The following is a 21,392-nucleotide window of genomic DNA, read 5'->3' as shown; positions in this document are numbered from 1 at the left end:
AACTCTCCTGAGGCATTGTACGTCAAAAAATATATTAAAATACAACAGAACACAAGGAAAAATGATCAAACACGAATAAAACCAGCAGTAGCAAAAACACACCCTACCTGAGTTCATGTGTCTAATCAATTTATATCGACCAAGACTCACAACAAATCTTTTCCTACAACACATTTTAGAGCACTGCTCCTTTTTATTATTGCTCCTAAGCTCTATTAAGATAAAAACACAGTTCAATTGTGTCTTTAAAAACACATTCATGACTTTAAATAAAAGACAACTTCTTCTGGAAATAAAATAGACGCTACATGTATATCAGGTGGCAGAAGATAACAAATATGAAAATCTCTTAACCACCTGCCATCGCAAACTGACTCCATGAAATCTCTGCTGCTACGTGCTTTTTTTTTTTACACCTTATAAATGTCTACAGACATATATAACTGTGGAGGCAAGTTTCACAAAGTACAATATTTTCACCTTTCTGTCTCTGGTATCTCTGACTGAATTAATTTGGCCAATTACCTTCCTAGCTGTTGAAACACTTGGTTTAATGTCAAGTGGTTTATTTTTAAAACTATCTTTTTCCAAATGAATGGAAATGAATAGAAAACAACATTATAACCAAAGTGAGTATCAAGTCAGAGACAGAAAGCACACCTACAAAAGTAAAATAATGCCCGGTTCAAAAAGCAGTAATAAAAGTGATTTTTGTTTAGCTTCATAGCACAACTGACAAAAAATACAATCCCATTCCTAGTAAAACTTATAGTGTTACCTATAGGTTGTATCCAACTTTTGGTCATGTATCAGAACATCCCCTACATCTCCTTCCCCCACATACCTTATTCAAATCTGCTCTGGGTTCCCTGCAATCATCTGGAGCAGATTTGGTGGTGGTGCAGAGGGCATGTGGGGTGGGGTTCCATTGCATGAGAAGAGCTCACTCTAAGGGTTAGACTTAACCCTATGCTCCTAAGAAAGAAAGTCTCTTTCCTACTATGCCACTACAATCTCCAAGGTAGGTCAAGCCAAGCAGTGAAAACACTGACAAGCAGAGAAAGATGCCCTTAATGGCTGATCTTCCAATGATCTTTCAGCAGAAAACCATCTTGCCATATAAAAAAGAACTTTTAGAAAATTATTTCTATCAAGCATATTTACTGATTTCGGCTAGATGTTGGTATTTTATCAATTGTGGTAAAAAGAAATCGAGCCCTTAAGGCAGTGCAGAATGTAAAAACAAATACAATCATAGAATCATAGAGTTGGAATAGACCACAAGGGCCATCGAGTCCAACCCCCTGCCAAGCAGGAAACACCATCAGAGCACTCCTGACATATGGTTGTCAAGCCTCTGCTTAAAGACCTCCAAAGAAGGAGACTCCACCACACTCCTCCACACCACACAATGACTAAGAAAAGACCGGTGTTTTCCCCAAAAGTTTGAGTATTGTTTGAGACGTGTTCCACTGAAAGGCATAGCTTATGTGCACCTGAATTTTCGATAGCCTATCGGAAGAAGGTTGTACTGTCACTTTCACCTTAATTTATCCTTTACTCAGAAAAGGAAAACCATTTCTCCTATATAATGAGACAAAGAAGCTGAACAGCCCTTCAATTTGACTTGACCTGTCAGCCATCATAAGCAGCGGCCCCTGTAAAGTACCGCAAGTCCTCAGGTGTGCTGAACCTGTAAATGAGCTAACTGAACATTCACATTCTTTCAAAAAGCATTTTATAAAAAGGGGCTCCATAAATCCACTGACTTGGAAAACCTGATTTCCTTGAGATATTTAGTTGCCATGACAATTTATAATAAGATGCTACTACAGTAAAGAGAGAGGGGGGGGGGAGAAAGAGATTGGGGAGGGAGGGAGGGAGGGAGGGCAGGAAAACTGAGGATATTGATTAATATGCTGGCAAGTTGCATCTGAATTTAAAGTTTTCTTCCAGCCTAAGAGGCCCGTTAATATTTCAAGAACCTGAGCAACATGCTTCAATAGCAAGGTAAGTTCTATGATAAATGTGTTCTCCAATCTGTGCACCAGTCAAGCAGCTATAAAAATCAGAATAATTCATGCAAAGATTTCCATTATGTTTCTAAACACACTTATTTACATTTTAAATCACACAGCAGACAATAGAAAATATCCTTCATTTAGACAGGTGTGAATGAGAAAACAGATGCATCCATTAAAGCAGAACCAATTCAATGAATAACAACAACAACAGTAATGATAAAGAAAGGAGGTGTGGGGAGGGAAAACTTTGCCACCTCTTGGCTTCACAGAGTTTGGGTCAATGAGCAACTTACCTGAAAAAACACAGCCATGGCTCCTATTATTCTTTTCTCTTGGACCGCTGTCCCAAAGCTGTCAAAATCATCAGGATTGTAGAAATAAATCTGCATCTGTGGAAAAATGGAAATAATTTTATTTTGCTGCAAAATTGACTCCAGGGTGGGACAATGAATAATGCGTTGTGTGTAGACCAGGGAGGACCAAGACGAAATCTTTGGCTCTGTGATGTCTGAACCCCCAACCCCGATGGCTGGAACAAGTTCCTAAGGTGAGAGAGCATGGATGTAAGTGGGAAAGGCAAAGTCAGAGGAAGGTTGGGAATGGAAAACCTCCATGTGTTGGAAGATGGTCTACATGCTGGATTTCAGGTAAGACAGTAAAGTAAGAATAAATTGACTAATTTGTGGTCAAGGGCACAATGGCCATTTTCTTGCGGTGCCTCAGCAGGAATTAAGTAACTAGCCACAACTTGGATGATTTTGCAAATGCATAAAAGATAGTTATATTTGTTGCAACATACAGAAAATGCAAATAAGTGTGCCAAGCTCATATCTGGGGTGACTAAGATGGCTAAAAGAGGGTGGCGCTTGGGGTGGAATTGTCATCGCGCCACTCCTTGGTGTGTGGAGTACCTCAGGGTGCGATACTCTCCCCAATACTTTTCAACATCTTTATGCGCCCCCTCGCCCAACTTGTTCGGAGTTTTGGGCTGGGTTGCCATCAGTATGCCGATGACACCCAACTCTATCTGTTGATGGATGGCCATCCTGACTCGGCCCCAGACACACTGACCAGATGTTTGGAAGCTGTGGCTGAATGGTTACGTGGGAGCCGGTTGAAGCTAAATCCTTCGAAGACAGAGGTCCTGTGGCTGGGACGGGACGATATGGGATTGGGGGGGCAACTCCCATCTCTTGTGGGGGCGCAATTAGTGCCAGCACCGTCTGTTAAGAGTTTGGGTGTAATCTTCGACACCTCCCTTTCCATGGAGGTGCAGATTGCAGCTATAACAAAGGCGGCATTTTTCCATCTCCGCCAAGCTAAGCAGTTGGCTCCCTACCTCTCTCGTCCTGACCTAGCCACTGTGATCCACGCGGCGGTCACCTCCAGACTGGATTATTGTAACTCGCTCTACGTGGGGCTGCCCTTGAGACTGACCCAGAAACTCCAGCAGGTGCAGAATGCTGCAGCAAGACTCCTTACCGGGTCTTCGCTACAAGATCACATTCACCCGGTGCTATACCAGCTGCACTGGCTCCCGGTGGAGTACAGGATCAGGTTTAAGGTGCTGGTTTTAACCTTCAAAGCCCTATACGGCCTAGGACCCTCGTACCTACAGGACCGCCTCTCCTGGTATGCCCCACAGAGAAACTTACGGTCGTCAAATAAAAACATCTCGAAGGTCCCAGGCCACAGAGAAGTTAGGCTGGCCTCAACTAGAGCTTTTTCGGCTGTGGCTCCGATCTGGTGGAACACTCTGTCACAAGAGACTAGGGCCCTGCGGGACTTGACATCTTTCCGCAGGGCCTGCAAGACAGAGCTGTTCCACCAGCCCTTTGGCCAGGACACAGCCTGACTCCCTCCCTCGGCAATCTTCGCGGAGCTCTGACCCAGTGGTTGCCAGTGGCTTGATTTGAATTAATTTATAATGAATGATTTTAGAGTGTTGTTTGTGCTGTACTTTTGCACTGTTTTATTGTTGTTAGCCGCCCTGAGCCTGGCTTCGGCTGGGGAGGGCGGGATATAAATAAAATTTATTATTATTATTATTATTATTATTATTATTATTATTATTATTATTATTATACCTACCAAGATTATTTGCTCAAAATGACTTCTGAAATCTGTGAAAGCAACTTCTCCTGTTAATAGGGCAAATTGCTGTTGACCATTACACACACTTAATTTGGACCGTATGGGATATTTTGCCTCTTAAAACCAGTCTGAACTGGAGTCAGGTCAGAGATTCAGGAAGCCAGATAAGCATAGAGATAAGCATTTTTTTAACAATAATAATCCAAATAAGGTTGGCTCCATTCTCTTCATTGCTATAGAACCAAAGAGCAGGCATGACCATGTGTGTCTGAGGAGACCTGACAGTCATTGGGGGCCAAGTCAGGACGATGCAGATAGATGGTTTGCCAGGGACCTGGGGGAGGGATCCTGCTTGTCTCTGCTCGCCCCGGGGAAGCCTATTACTGAGTATCCTGGGAAGTGTCCAAGTGTGTGTGTGAGGGGAGGATTCCCTCAATCTGCTCTCTTGCCTAACCTGTTGCCTCACCCTGCCTCCCTCTCCACAGCCATCAGATACTATCTCTGACACACCCACAGCACCTATTGTACCACCTACCCCAGAGTCTAGGCCTGCCTTTCCAGAGGGGGGTGTTTTGTCCCTCAGGGGGCAGAGACACCTCCCCTATCACCAAGGTCCTGTAGATACCAAAGGAGGTGTAAACAGATGGAGCAGATCCCACCTTCTAGGCAGAGTGCTGGACTTTCCGCCCCATTCCTTTATATAGGATAGCAAGGTGTTGGTGTTGGATCAACATCTTAGATGGATCACATGCCCTGCTTGTGTATCCATGCCTTGGGTTAACAATGTGCATTGTTCGCTGTGCCTCCAATTACATTTTCATATGTATCACACTGATTTAAACATTAACACCTTTGGAAAGAATCCTTGTTCTTCAACAACAGAGATCTGAGATGTTGATCCACCTTGCTACTGGGGTAGGACTGACCGCCTGGTTTAACGCAGATGGGCAGCGCATGAGGTATAATTTGCTCTGAATATGCTTTTATTGCTGCTTATTGCTATAAACTGATTAATTCATGAACACCTGACCCAGTGTTGCATGGTTTTCTTGCTGTTCAGCTGTAATCTAAACAGTCGCTGGCTTTCCATGATACGCGAACCATACTAAGCGTTACAATTCCACTGGGTTAACCTTGAGAAAATTCTCTCTTTCAGAATTGAAAGGTCTGGATCTCACTCACTCGCTCCCTCTTCTCTCTCTCTCTCTCTCTCTCTCTCTCTCTCTCTCTCTCTCTCACACACACACACACACACACACACACAATTTAAAAAGTAGTTTCAACTTGTATGCAACCAAGTTACTCATAAAGTCTCTCTTTGCTGGTAAACTGTAGCATCTAATCATGCTGTCATATGAAACCAGGTTAAAGATGGTGGAATCACGCGACTGCTTAGAACACCGCAGCCTCTTTTTTGCAGTCTCTATATTCTGTCATGCTCATGATCGCTGGTTGAGCAACATGAGGAATGCTCCCCAGGGGAGAGACATGTGCAGCCTCCTCTGATCCAAGTATGCATCAGCATAGTATGGCTATGAAAACAACACCTCAAGGTTTCAAAAAATAAAGCTTCTATTTGAAGATACCTGCCGCTCTTACAAGCACCTGATCATCGGCTCTCTGCAGACGGCTGGGCATCACGTATTTTTCTTCCATATCTTTTATGTACACAGAAGACACACGCATAAAACAAGGCGGTATGTTCAAGTAAAAACTGAAACCAGCCAGATTAGTTGTCATGGAGCCACACTGCTGAGCTATGGTGATGTATTGCTTACGCAAATATGAAAGCAATCAAGAAACAGCTTTACTCCATCTGCTCTCCTGCAGGAGCCATCCTAATTTATTAAGAGAAATGCACTGCAAATTAGGGCCGTACATATAGGCGGCAACATGTGGCTGGCCTTCTGTGCTATATAACCAACACCTGTGCATTGACTTGCTTTGAGTGTGAGCAACACCTGCAGTTCCATACCATTCCTCTATCCACATGAGAGAGCTTCATTCATATTCCTTTTCTTCTGGTACTTTGATAAGAGATGCCACACATTTTGGCAAGTTCCAGTACTAAATACCTAAATGCCCCTGTTGGTCTGCAGCAAATCTAGGCCAGAACAGGAGCAGGAGTTCAAACTCAACTTCTTGAAAGACATGCAAAACAGGAGCACTGCAATATTTCACAGCTGCCATATTCTATCTCAATCCTCCTCTGGAGCCTCCCCATGAAAAAAGAGGCATGTTCAGTTAACTTTAACAATCATAGCATCATTTCCAATAACCTTACCAGCACATTGTTCACTTCCTAATATTTCAAAATAACCCACTTAATGGGTTTTAATTAGATTTTATTTCAACCATCTTCCTCAGGGTAAGGTCGCATGCTGGGCTGTAACTACGAAAACCAGAGGTGTGCATTGTTTCAGCAAAGATACTCACGATTCTGAAAATGGTACTGGCAGGGAATTGCTAGCTAACCAAAAATTTGTGCTACGTTCTTGGGCCATCCTTATATTTATATCTCCTGACAAGCACCAATGGGAATTCAGCAGAAAATACATTTGCCTGGAAGAGCTGGAGGATAAATTTTAATTGTTTTGCCTTCATATCCCCAACCTCATAGATCCCTGGCAATCTCTTACAAATTAACAGCCTCCAGGTTTGGACAACACTCAATTTTCAACATGATACATTCATGCACTGATATTCAAATTCAAAACAATTTGGTTTCAGGTTGGATTACTTGAGCTCCATTTATATGAAACAAATAAAAATCCCAAGTAATGACCATAAACTACATTTTTACTTCCCATTCAGAGAAAACTAAAACACAACAATTCTCAAATAAAGTGTCTAAAATATTTGTAATATTATGCAGAAGAAAACAATATGTGGAAGAAAACAATATTCAGTAAGCTTGGCATAGTCTGTAGGATGCCAAAAGCATTCTAGACCATCTTTGCTCATAACGTTAGAAGGAAATTAATTTTTGCAATATTCTTTTGGGTAAGTGAGGAAAGGGGCATTGATTGAGAGCCATTTTTTTTACCAGTGTAATATGCTATGGGTTGTATCCAACCAGAATACACAGAGTAGGCCTGTTGAAATTAATCTACCTTGGTTAGTCATGGGCATGAATTTCAAGAGTTCTACTCTGAGTAGGACTGGAACTGAATACAACCCAAAGGGTTATATTTTAGGTTTTTTAGCACTGGCCCTCATAACTGTAGATTTAAGGTTATCATTCACTCACCCCTCCAAGCATAGGAACATTAAGAGGAGGTTTCATATCCTGACTTGTAGACTGCACCAGCCAACATGCGGCTTACTTTAGTATTTGCCAGAAATTTGGAGTCGCAGTGGCATGGTAAATCGTCCTTGCCTCATGGCCAGACATTCTGGGCCGCCAGCTCCTCATTCAAATGCTGTTGCATCACACTGAGGGAGACTGATACTGTGATAAGGTTAGAGGTACCTGGTGGCTACTAGGCTAGAGAGTTGAAGGCCTAGACAAAAATGTTGGCTCTCACTCTTTCTGGACTTGCCATTTCTAGCGCCAGCCTTCTATCCTTGCTCAACATACCGGCAAATAAGTAATTTAATAAACAAGCAACATAACTGTTCAGTTTTTGCTTCTCATAAGGAAACTCTAAAGGATCATCCTGGAACCTCCCAGAACTCAGGGAAGTGAGGAAAGCAAAGTGCTATACTGTGTTTTATATGCCTTCTCCTTATCTGACCAAATATGAAAACATCTACATGGAATCAAGAATTCCAATGTACTTCAGCTATAGGGAGTCTGTCATTATCACTATTACATATCCAGAGGTATTATATAATTTAAGTTTTAAAAAGCTGTAAGACTTCTAAGACAGCCAACGTTATAATGAATCAGTCAGCTAACTGCAGAGGCAATAATTAAAGAGGCTGTTGGAAAGCCAAAATATTTTGGGAAGAATACAGGGCTAAAAAAAGGACTCCAAGTTCAGAATACTGAAGAAAGTAGTCTGAACGATTTGCTTTGATTCAGTGGAGCTAACTATTGAACAGACTAATCTTTAATTATTATTACCTCTCCCAGCTGCAATGTAGGAAGGAATTATTCTCAACAACCATTTTCTGCTGGATGTGAAATCTCTTGCTTGGAACCAAATTGTATGCAAAGCTTCTATATCCACGTAACTAATTTCTTTGTGAGGTTTTAAGCATGGCAAAAATATTTGGGGAATTGAGAGTTTTATCACGGTGCATTTGATTACTTGTTCTTGTGAGAAAAACAAACAAACACCAGCATGACTTTGCAACCTGACTCCCATTTCTGAAATAAATTTAAAAAAGGTTGTTGGAATACCCTCATCTGCTAACTGCATTAGAGCTTGTGGGATTTGCAGGCATAATCCCACAGAGTTCAGCATGCTCAAATCCACCAGTTTTCCCCCCAATGAAGTCACTGCACAAGTGGAATGGGACCACAGCCTCAGCTCTGCTCTGGGTCTTCGTTCAACCCTCCAGAGTAGATTTGGAGCATGTGGAAGGCACATGGGAGGAAGGAGAAGATGGGGAAGTTCTCTTGTGTGGGTCATTCCGCTTCCACAGTTACTTTGTTGGATTTTAGTGGATTGAAGTATCTTTAGCACTGTGGTATTGTGACTTCTATTAGTGATAAAATGCTAAAATCTGGAGGACCAGACACTTCATTGGTTTTTAAATTAGTGGGCTTAGTGATAACATTCTAAAATTTGGAGGAACAGAAACTTCAGTGGTTTCAGAAATTGGCAGGGGGAGTTGCTAATTTTTATATCCTACCAGATGTGCACAGGAAGGAGCAATGTTAAAGGTATTTCTTCTGCCCTTCTCTAGCATGTACAGCACCATACTTTCACCAGGGACAGTGAGGGTCCCTATGGCAGCAGAGTCCAATGGAAGAAGACTGCCATCAAATCATAACTTCCAACAACGATCGGATTAATGGTTAGGATTACCCCATCATTTATCATTCCAAAATAAGAAAATGTTTTCGTCACTTTTGTTGTTTCATTGCTTTAGTAGTTATTTTCTACACCTTTTAACGTGCTTTTATTTATTACTATGTTTTACCTTTCTGCTAATGCACTCTGGGCAATCTGCAATTTAAAAATAATGGCATAGGTAGAAAATGAAAAATGGATAGGGAGGAAAGAAGCAAGCAAGCAAATTCTTACATAATGTTACATAATTGTAATAATGATCAGGTGGAATAGCTACTAAAGATGGCATTTTTGAAGCTGAGGACGCTAAAGGGCAGTTGACGCCACCTGGGTTAGTAGACTAGACTTACTTTTTAATGTATCACCTCTGATGTAGCCAGGTGGGGTGGTGGAACACACTACCTGTTGTCATTGGATGGGATTTGTTCACATGTGGGTTCAGACAAAACCTATCCTGAGCATCTGAAGGAACTTTCTTTCATCTCAGAAGAGTCGGGGCAGTATCTTAGACCTTACATGCCACTCGTAAAAAATTGGTCATTCATTCCATACCAGCGCCACTCATCTTGAGAATGACCATCCTGGGAATGCTGATACAGGAATGAACCAAGTCGTGGGCTCCTCTCTCATGGCCCAGTTCTTCCTATGTGATGAGAGCGTCACAGGTGGGGCAGATATTAGAACAGCTTCCGTAATGACATGTTAATGGGAGAACAAAATGTGTTCATAAGTGACTTTATATTTTGCCCTTTCCAATCATGCAGAACTGACAGATTAATTACATTGATTAATTCAAAGCTATCTGTTCTACAGGCAGGTGATAGCAGGGTACACACTGTGATCAAGGATGGGGAAGGTGTTGCCTAGATAACCGTGCATTGTTATACGGGGCTGGGTTTTATAATCTTTTAGTCCCCTTTCGACTCTGATGCATGCTGCTAGTCTTTAATATTGCAGCTACAGTTAAGAATTCATGGCCCGTTGTAGGATTGTGCTCTAAAACATTCTGTTACCCATAGGAGGAGTCAATATGACACTCCTGGCGGTGTGTTTGAACAGTGCTGGCCTCCCTGCCACCTTCTAGTAAGCAGCAGTGACCCAGGGAAGCACCACTGCTCCACCCCAGTGTCTGCCAGTGCTTGTGAATGCCAGGGAGGCTAGCTACCAAGCACCTGAGATTGGTGTAGTCACTGATTTTAAGGGAAATCCAGACCAAATGGAATGATCTGTAGATGAAAGAAAGGACACTCACATTCGCCCACTGAACACCCTGGACCAGACGATAAGCACCACAAAAGCCATGCACACCCACACAGTGCCGGATTTATGAATAAGCTAAACAAGCTATAGCTTAGAGCTCCACTCTCTTGGGGGCCTCCCAAAAATTTAAAGGAAAAAAACACCTGGATGTACATTTCCAAAATAGAAGATAAAAACTAATAAAATAAAACCTACATACAGCAAGTGTTTTGTGTTGTGTAGGCTCCTATTTTGTTATGTGCAAATGGCTTTAGATACCTATCAGGTCTACAGATCACCATATAGCATATATTCAACACAAAAAACAGTGACCATTTGTTGTTGATAAAGGACAGCTGGACATATAAAGGGCCCCATTACCTTCAATAGCTTAGGGTCTCATCAAACCTAAATCCAGCCCCGCACACACATGATAATTTCTCTGATTTTTCTCTCCTGCCCCTTTCATAATTTTCAAGTGCCTAATTTTCCTCCCTCAAAAATTGGTGAAGAATGGTTTAAAAGAAAAGAAAAAATGCAGGAGAAAATTTTGGCAAAACACTAGGCGAGGAAAGACTGAGTAGGAAGCTATGTGAACCAAGGCATTTCTCAGCTCGAGGCCGTTTATCTGTAACAAAATTGGGTCAATATCATGTCCAAATTTGCCGGATGGAGAAATAGTAAACTTTAGTTAAGACAGCTGCCCTAGTAGCCTCCATGTAAGGACAACTTCATGCATGTGTATACAAAAAACTTAAGCTATAATTTTCAGCACACACGGGGTGCTGCTGTGGATTCAGTAGGGGGAAAAAGATGCATGTTACATTCATTTGTATTTTGATAAGGCAACTAACTGCTATCGTGTCTATGTTTTCTATAATGTGAAACTTCTCCCCCCCCCAACACCCCCCGAAATTGCTTTGTACTCAGAGTAACAACCATATGATTCACCATGAAATGAAGTCTGGAAAATCGTTTTGGATAAATGGAACTATAAATTCAATAGAATTTCCATGACAACATAGATTGCAACACTGTGCCACAAGTAAAGACTTATAAATCATTCAAAACCAACAAGAAATCTGCAATAAGTCTTCTATTTCAAAACATGCAAGAGCTGTGAATTATAGTGTTGTGGCTATTAACTCACTTGAAATTTGCATTTTTACCCTTTCCACCACCTTTACAGGTTTTGTGTTTGTCCTACAATAGTTCTTCTAAATTCAGACAACACTGATAGAAGAAACTTTATTGCGCAACCTTCCAGGACTAACAAATACGTGTTGTTGTTCTTTTAAAAAATTATTTTTGTTAATTCACTTTATAACTGAGACGCCATCTTTTCGAATTGATTGAGGAGGCCAGATGCAACGTCGCGAGGAGCCAGGGGTGAAGTCAAATGCCCTCTGAACACTGAGAGGGCTTGGCCCCCTTAAAAAAACAACAACACGGGGGGGGACTACCTCAGTCTCTAGGAGCTGGCGCATATGTTTTATAATGTATATAAAACAGAGATAACAATTAGAACAACAGACAAAAATTTAAAGAGGAAAAAGAAAACTGCAAAATAGGTACATAGAATGAGCAGTGGCACATAAGTTAATATAACAATGACCAAGTAAAGAATATAAACTTTATCCAATCATCAGAATTTGACAGGCGTGTGCAATAATTTTAAGTTTTTCCATTTTGTTAATAGATATAGGTTGATTATTGGTACAGAAATCTCATAGTGTATAAACTTTTGTATTCCCAGTGTTCAAATCGCTACATTGCCGGAAAAAAGCTAAATGATATGATGGTGGGATTAATAGAGAAATTAAACTGCAAGTTTAGGTTGCCAGGTTTTCCATATCCAAACAGCACAATTAGTAAATGGATTTATTATAGAGTTGAATGGATTGTGTTTAACATTCTTAAACAGAAGACCTTGTGGCAAGTGATGTTAGGAAGCTTGATTTTAATTTCTACCCAGTGATTATTTGGTTCCCCTTTGATTGTATATAATAACTGTCTCAGTTGAAATGCAGAGCAGTAGAAATAAATTAGGTATAATTCATTTACCGGACTAAGCTCTGCAGAATAAAAAGAATTTACTTAGTCTAGTTGTTTGTTTGTTTGTTTGTTTGTTTGTTTGTTTTTAAAAACCCAAATATGTTTTGGGGTAGGTTTTCATGGGTCAGAAAAACAGGTCACCAGGTGAGTAAAGTATTCTTGGAATTTAAACTACACATAATTTAATGGGGAATTTAAACTAAGGCACACTCCCTTTCTGGTGTCTAACCCTTGTTAGACACCTGAATCTCAGCAAAGCTTCAGCCAGACCTATGCGAGAAACTGCTGTCAAAACATCCATGTAAAGCCCCATGTGTGTGTGTAAACATCTGCATAGAATTAAAGGGCACTTTGGACCCTGCCTGCAGCCTTCTTAGTTATATCACCCATGCACTAAATTGAGGCAACAGGGGCACAGAGCATGGTGTTCTCAGTGGTTGTTCCACAATTATGGAAATTCATGTTCCCCAGGGAATCTGATCTTGAATTGTTGTGCACCTCAGTGTTTGAACAGGCGCATTTTATGTGTTCTCATACTGCAACCTGCCCCAACCTAGGGTGTGGTGCGGCAGTCAAAATAAACAAATCATTAAGACTGACTTCCCACAACCTCGTCTTTTTGGAAAGCAATTGTTAAAGCTATCCTCCACAAACTTCCCAAAGCACAGTTCTCGGGCTTTGGAACTGCATGAAAGCCTTCCTGCCTGGAAACAAAATATTTTTCAGGCCAGCCAAACCCTCAAAGGATAATTGCCTTCCTGAGGAAAAGCCAGTTCATGCCACATAGCAAAGCACCGCAAGTATTTTGATTTAAGAAAAAAAAAAGCACATTGCCAATGAGGAAGGAGGCTGGTGATCTGAAGGATTCCGAGAGGACCTGGGAGTCACAGCGCTTGATAGAACTCGGCTTCGGTGTCAGAAATGTCAGCAGAAAGTGACCTGGAACTGTTCACACTCCTTTCAAACTTACATGCCAAACTTTGCTCAGCATTAAGTGGCTTGTCTTTGAAGGACACACCTATTCCCTAAATGTCAAAAGGGGACAAAGCACTGAAAGTTTCCTGAGACCCGCCACAGTCAAAACTGTAAAATGCTCCTGAAAATAAAGAATTTCCACCTTCCTTAAAAATGGTATTGATATAACATAAAACAAAAGGCTTGTTAAAACCACACTTTTGTTTTTAGCATAAACAGATAGGACACAGAGAGAGAGAGTGTGTGAGAGTGAATATATGTGTTAAATATAGGTGTATAAAGTGTGTGTGTTTGTGCGCACTTACGGGGTCCTCGCTGCGGGATCATGTTCACCCAGTGCTATACCAGCTGCACTGGCTCCCGGTGGAGTACAGGATCAGGTTTAAGGTACTGCTTTTAACCTTTAAAGCCCTATACGGCCTAGGACCCTCATACCTACGGGACCGCCTCTCCTGGTATGTCCCACGGAGGACCTTACAGTCTGCAAACAAAAACACCTTGGAGGTCCCAGGTCACAGAGAGGTTAGGCCTCAACCAGAGCCAGGGCTTTTTCAGCTGTGGCGCCGATCTGGTGGAACGCTCTGTCACAAGAGACTAGGGCCCTGCGGGACTTGAAATCTTTCCGCAGGGCCTGCAAGACAGAGCTGTTCCACCAGGCCTTTGGCCAAGGCACAGCCTGACCCCCTCCTTTGGTAATTTCTTCACAGAAATCTAGCCCAATGGTTGCCATCAATTTGATTTGAAATAATTTTATAATGAATTGATTTTAGAATGCTGTATTATTTTACTGTTGTTAGCTGCACTGAGCCCAGCTTCGGCTGGGGAGGGCAGGATATTATTATTATTATTATTATTATTATTATTATTATTATTATTATTAAAAATACACTGTATTTTATCTAGCATATATTTTGGAAAATGGTTTATTCTCTATGCATATGGAGATATGGTGTCAGGGACCGGCTAGGCAAGGAGGTACCAGCTAGGGAACCCCACAAGGGAGATCCCAGAGGAGGAAGGCTCAGAGCCTGGGGATTGGTGGTGGGGCACTGAAGAGAGGTCAGAGGGGGAAGCTTGGGAAGAGATGCTGGATACTGATGGGACAAGAGGGTTTAATGAACAGAAGGAAACTGAGACAGAGAGCAGTTCAGACTTGGAAGGCTGAAGCAGAGTGGGGCAGTGTCAAGAGACTGCTGAAGAATCCCAGGAAGGTCTCCCTCTCTGGCTGCGACAAGCTCCCTTCCCCCCTGATTTCCCAAGAATGTGCACAATATACGCCAATGTGCACAATATATGTTAATATATATGTACAGATACACATATAGAAATGATTCCTCTAATGAAATAGAAAAAGAGCACAACTGCTCCAAAGTGGGCAAGGCTGTGACCTCGGTGCCAGCTCAATCTGCTGTCCAGGTGCTAACTCTGGATGGCCAACTTCAACCCTTTGCTCTCTCTTCTTATGCTTCAGCTTTATACTAGATTCAGGGCAGTCCTTCAAACAGTGTTCTACAGAGTAGGTCATATGGTCATCCTATCAATGACAAAACAAGTGTTTTCCATGCAAGGAATGCCATCTTCAATTCCTGCCATCTCCAGTTGAAAAGAACAGATACCAGGTGATGGGCAAGACTGAAGAGTCAACTGTTATGCTCTGCTAACTTTTTCTGTGGCAGCCACTAGCCATTATCAAATGTGCCAGATTGAAATATGTAGGGGACAGACTTGCAAATGTCTGTATGTCAACTGCATGTCATTTGAACGTGTAGTTCTCACTGGAGAATTTTCACCCTTCAACACAAATCTCGCAGCATGTTTAACACATTTTAATGAGGAATACGCCTGTGTTGACAAGAACCTTAGTTCATCTGAGGCATGATGCAGATTACAACTCTTGTCTATGAACACTCATGGCACACAAAAAAGGTGCAAGGACTTCTTGATGGTTCTCCAGCTCTTGTAGAGTCCCTCACTTTTCTTTTTTCTTAAAAATCACAATTTGTTGGTGGCTGAGAATAAATCCTACTGGTTTTAGGGGGACTGCTCTGTTTGTCTTGGCTCTGCATTATGTCATAAGCACTTCAGTTTATAATGAGCACTTCCAGAAACTAGGTTTTGTTGAGGGCCATGCAGACCAAACACTTTCGAAGCAGAGAAGTTGACAAAAATATTTCCCCGCACCGTTCTAGTTCATCAGTTCATGAAATGACATGACTCTGCACAGAGAATTCATTACAGACATATGCAGTATAAATTATGGCTGTGACTCAACATCTGTGGAGTGTTGAGTCCCTGCCATAATCCATACTGCACAGCGCACCTGTGATGAAATCTCCACGCAGAGCCATGTCATTTCATGAACTGATGAACTAGAATGGTGCAGAAAAGCTTTTCCCTCACTGCCCCCCACTGTAAAGTTAACTCGAGAAAAGCTAACTGGATGTGCACCTGGAAAAAGTTAGCAAGAAGGTTGGCTGGCTCATTCTCTGAATTCAAGCATTGCAATGCACTAAAATTCAGTTTACTCCTAAATGGTTGACAAATGCATTGTGTCTGGCCTTACATTTTAAAAAGTTGGCAAAAATTCAACGGTATTGTCACATTCAGAAACAGAAATAGCCATGGTATCCACGCAGTGCTAGAATGATCCAGGAAGCATTTCCTGCTCTCATCTAATATGTTATCCTTTGGCCCCTGCCTACTAGGCAGCAGAACCCACTAAGGACCCTTGAGGCAAGGGAGTGAGGTCAAGTATGTACAGCTCACTTATCCCATGATGGTGGCAACTCTTCCCTTGCTGTTCATTGGCAAAGTAGATTAATGTACATCACTGATGCTGCTGTAGATTCCTCCCCCCACCCTGAGACTAAGAGGCCAAGACAGAGAGGAAAAATACCACGTGTGAAGCAACCATTCACAAAACTAAATAGAGTGCTGCTTTTCCAGGTTTGACAGTTTGTTATTGTACATATCACAAAACATTAACTGTATCAAAGAAAATTACCGCTTTATGTGACTTCTACGTATTTCGTGTTGCTGCTGTTTTCTTGTTGGATTATGACAGCTTTCTGAACCTATGAAACAGATTTGTACGGGAAGGCTCCATCCAGCATGCATACACACACACACACACACACACACACACAGCAGAGAATAATTTGTTGTTGTTTGTATCTTGTTGGTGTTAACATGAAAATGAGTAAAACAATAGCACAGAATACACTAAAATCACCATGGAATGAAAATAATGTTGTTGCTGCAAAGACAGTTGCAAATGTGTTGGGAAACACATTTTAATGCTGCTCCATGTTTGTGCCTCCTGACACTTTTAACATGCATGATGATGGCAGAGTTTTCCTGCACATGGCGACTGAGCATCTGTGACCCTCCCTCTCATTCATTAGTTGTTCAAAAGGGGTTCAAGCAGCCTAAGTATTACTTAATATGGCAGAACTCCTTGGAAGGAAAAGAAGCAGCGCTGCTTAATATTCTGCTGGGCTTCCTGTCCGTAGGAGATATTAATGGAAATGCATTGCAATCTGAAGCTGAGGCAACATGTATATATGTTAAAGCGCTGTGTTTTATCGCACCTAAAAGTACTTGTGATGCCTTACCATCTATAGTTCTTAAATCCTGCCTTAAATGTTTAATATCTGACACTTTCAGATGTGTTTATTCATTCATTCATTTATTTATTTTCGGTTGCAGATTTTATCTACGTCTTAAAAAAAAAGAAGAAATCAAGCACAATGAAAAATGTCATTTGCCAAAATATTGAATCATTTGCCTCACACTTACTGAGTATGCAATGCTGAATCGCAGAACACTGAGCAGTCCATGTTGAAGAATAATATAAGAAGAACTGTGACAGATTAGATTAAAGATCCATCACTTCCAGGATCCGCATTGGCCAAAAATACATCTTTGGGGAGCCCACAAACAGGATATGAAGACAGCGGATCACCCAAGCTATTGCTCCCTGCACACAGCAAGTGTATTCAATGGCATACAGCCAATGACAGATATGACAAACCTGCGACCTTCAATATGTTGATGGGTTAAAACTCCCATCATCCCTGTGCATTGGTGATGCTGGCTGGGGCCGGTGGGAGATGGAGTCCAATAACATCTGGAGGGCCAAAGGTTTCCCATCTCTGATCTATGAAACCAGAGGCTCCAAATGTCCATTGTATTTGTTTTGATCCCCTGCCTAAGTGAAGTTGTGTTTTTTTTAAAAGAATAGATAAGAAAAGTCTGATAAGAAATGTTCTCTCTGCCTCAGAGTAGAAGATCTCTGTTGGATCTTCCAAAGGCCTATCTAATCTAGCACTCTTGTTTCCTACAGTGACCAACCAGATAGCTATAGTAAGTCCACAAACAGGGAGTGAGAGGAGCAGCACTCTCCCTACCCTTTGTCTAATCCAGGGGTAGTCAACCTTTTTATACCTACCCCCCACTAATGCATCTTTCTTGATGGTAAAATTTCCTTACTGCCCACCAGTGCTCGATGGAAGAAGGATTCAGCTTGTGCCATAGAACCCCCTACTGCCCAAAAAAAAAAAAAAAAATAGAACCCCCTACTGCCCACCTAGAATCCTGAAATGCCCACTAGTGGGCGGTAGGGACCAGGTTGACAACCCCTGGTCTAATTCAATGCTACTTCTTCCACTAGAATATGTGGGACACACCCACATGGAAGTTTGGGACAGGCTCCATGAATATATATCCTAACCCCCCACCCAAACCCCAGACCCTATATGCCAGTTATGTACAGCTGACATTGACCAATTTGGGGAAATGGAACACACATGGAATTTCGAGCTCTTACCCAGCAGTATAGCCCATGTGGGGTAAAAAGCAAACTCTTCTATTTGTTCTGGCCTTTTGGGTGTAACTAACAATTTCACTGATTCTGTTGTTGTATAGTAGTTTGATTTTGTTTTTATACCTGGATCTGATGCAATATTTTAATGCTATATTTTGTATTATTAATTACATTGTGTTTCCACTAGGAGAAAGGGAGGGTGGGATATAAGTACAAGTAAATAGATAAAATTCCACATAGAGCCACCACAGTCTCAAACAATAGGGCCACATCTAAGAATATCTATGAGGTGAAAGCTAAGTCATTTATAGGCAACCCTAACCAGAAAAGTTTGAATACCACCTCCAAAAATAAAAAGAAACACTCTCCATCAGAATCTCCATGTATTACTGACTCCATAAACAGGGTAATCAGCCTAACTTTAATTTGATGAAAAGTATACACAGAGTTGGGTCATTTCAAATCCCTAGCAGTGATGTGGGATTTCTGGGGGTGTGGGGGGAATTGGAAAATTCTATGGAAAGTTAATTTGTGCAGGCAAATTTTCTGATGTCCCACAGAGTGATCTAATTTGGCATATTTGTTTCACACATATCCAGTAAACAAAGCTAAAAATGTTGAAATCGCAAAGCTTTCCTAATATTGTATTTGCAGTTGGCATTCATTCATTGTTTCTGATGAACTTAAGAAAACAGATTTTGGGGAAATATTTTTCACCCCACATCACTGAGCCTGATATGCTCCCACTCAGTAGTTTTGTGTAGAAGTTGAACAGCATGGGGGAGTCCAAACATAGCCTTGGGGCATATTATAGCATAACTGCTATGGGGCCCAGCAACAATTTCCCAGTGCTACTTCAGATGTCAAGTTAGAAGCTAACACATAGTATGGTTGATTCTCAATCTTGACAGCTCCTTCAGAAGGATAGCACAATCTACTGTATCAAAAGCTGCTGAGAAGTGTGGGAGAATTAATAGGATTGCCTTTCTCTCTCTTATTTGCCTGACATAAACGAAACATCGTAAGTGTACCAGGCTACTCTGATTCTGGAACAAAGTGAAAGGGATCCAGAGAAATAGTGTGTTATCCAAGAATGCCTGGAGCTATGCAAAAACCACCCACTCCAGCAACTTGCCCCCAAAGGGCAAAACGGTGAGTATTCTCTTGAGCTGTGCAGGACATCTCCTTCTCACAAGGAGGAATTATTTATTTCCTGTACTTTGACAGTTGTTCCTCTCCTGCTAGAATTTAAGGGCAAGCGTGAGAATATGAATAGCAGACTGCACTCCTACAACCACCTTCATCATATTCCTGGACCTCAGTAACTGTGTGCAACTTCAAATTAAGCTGTAGGTAAACTGGCATCCAAGTCACTATGGAAATGGAAGCTACTGCTGACTGAATCCATCACTGCCCTGTTGACACATAAAGTTTGCCCTTGCCCAGGCAAGGATTCAACTGCATGGAGGGATGTTTTCTGTGAATTGCCTGTGAGTTAGCCAACAATGTAAATGATTTCACAACCTCATAGTAACTCAGGGTGTGTTTTTTTGCTGTGTTAGTTTCATATAAGGAGCAGCATGCTGGAAGTGGAAGTAGCATAATCTCAAGCTTTCAAGTTCACACAGAAATAGGCAAGCTTCCAAGTTCATAAACCCCAAGGAAGGCTGTGAAGCCAAACCTTGCCTATTTCTAGTTCTTTTTGTGTTCTCTGCTTTCTAGAGTCAAAGAAGAGACTCTCTCTCTATAGTGGGCAGAGGCATCTTCAGAAGACTGAAGAGAATCATTTTTTGTTAATATTGTTTGAGAGCAAATTCCTAAAGAGCACATGCTTCCCAACTTTTCTTCTCCCTTCCCTCTGGAGCAATCTGTACGGCCAATATGCACTTGGCTGACTTTCATTTTTCCAGCATCCAAGCTACATGGAAGCTGAGGCAAGTGGGTCATGTGAGTTGCCAGGAGCAGAAACCATAATTCAGTTCAACCGATTTCAGGAAGGTTTGTAATGGTGAGCCCAACACTGGTTTATGGCAATAAGAAACACATCATTCGTCCTTTAAGCAATTCAAGCTGCTAAGTGCCATACGTATTTAAGACACATGAACCTCGGTAACTCCACTCACTCACAGCCAGGTACTTTCACATCACAGAGAAAGCTTAAAGTGGGTCACATGGACCCAAGACCTCCTGATTATTGCAGAAGTCCGAAAATGGCTCACATAATTTATCTCACTGTAAACTTTGGGTATGAAGAACTAGTTCCTATATAATATCAGTGCCATGGTGGCCCATTCTATATTGCTGCTTCTCGGACTGCCTAAATGTAGGGATGAGGCACAACCAAAATATGGGCTGGAATTATGCCTTCTGTTGGAGATGAAGTCTTGAACTTAGAACCCATGGCTTTCTGGAAGAAGGTGGGTATAGCACAGCCAGGAATGTTCACAGACATATTATGCCCAGCTTCCTGTCTGGAGGCCTCTAGAATGCTGAGGGCCATCAATATCAGTTTGCAGGTCCTTATGGACCAGAAAAAAATATTTATGTATGCAACCACAGCCGCCCAGATGTTGCTGGTCCAGAAATGGAGAGAGAGAGGTTTGCAGAGCCCAAAATTTAGAGGGCATTCCCCACCCCAGTCCTAAGACGATAGTGTGGCACCATTTGTTCAAGAAAAAAACTGTTGCTGTTCCCATCCTGTCAGTTAAGTAGAAGAAGCTTCCCAGAGTTACGCCTCTGAAATTCTCTCTGGAGCATGTCTTTATGAAATGTCTGATAACAAGTGAGAAAAGATGACTCTATTCCTTTTTTGCACTGAAGTACTAAAGTCTAGGCTGTGATATTTCTCATAATCTTTGTTACATTTGTGAGTGATTTAATAGGCCTAAAAAAAATCATTTCTTAAGAGCTATGTGCTATTAAACCGAGGCAATATTTAGCATTTGGTGCTGTCTCGAGAGGGTTATTACTCAAAAGCATGTATTTGAAAATTCATCTCCTCCTTGTTGTATAAATGTCTTCAGCACATGAAGTATTTAAGCACTAAGAGGCCTAGTGATGAAAGCTCCCATATTACGATATTTAACATTATTGTGCATTTCCCTTAATAACTGTTCATGTTTAAGTCCCTGCCTCCGCACCGTCTAAGTGACTCGAGGGACTGTGCTGCTCAGCACCTATTAGTGTCAGCTCTACTGACTGTGGGGAAATGAATGT

The 21,392-nt window shown here is 41.6% G+C and overlaps 1 protein-coding gene across 7 annotated transcripts in view; it reads right to left on the bottom strand.

Annotated features, from left to right (window-relative positions):
• Nucleotides 1-21,392, bottom strand: part of PTPRG (protein tyrosine phosphatase receptor type G) — a 558,127-nt gene that overhangs the window by 182,515 nt on the left and 354,220 nt on the right. For all 7 annotated transcript variants that reach the window (XM_081183960.1, XM_081183964.1, XM_081183962.1 and 4 more), the window contains exon 5: nucleotides 2,318-2,413. In XM_081183960.1, the coding sequence (XP_081040086.1) occupies nucleotides 2,318-2,413 (96 nt within the window). The remainder of the gene's footprint in view (nucleotides 1-2,317; nucleotides 2,414-21,392) is intronic.

This window comes from Podarcis bocagei (genome assembly GCF_964188305.1).
Source record: "Podarcis bocagei genome assembly, chromosome: 2".
NCBI lineage: Eukaryota > Metazoa > Chordata > Lepidosauria > Squamata > Lacertidae > Podarcis > Podarcis bocagei.
This window is presented reverse-complemented; position numbering and strand designations above follow the sequence as displayed.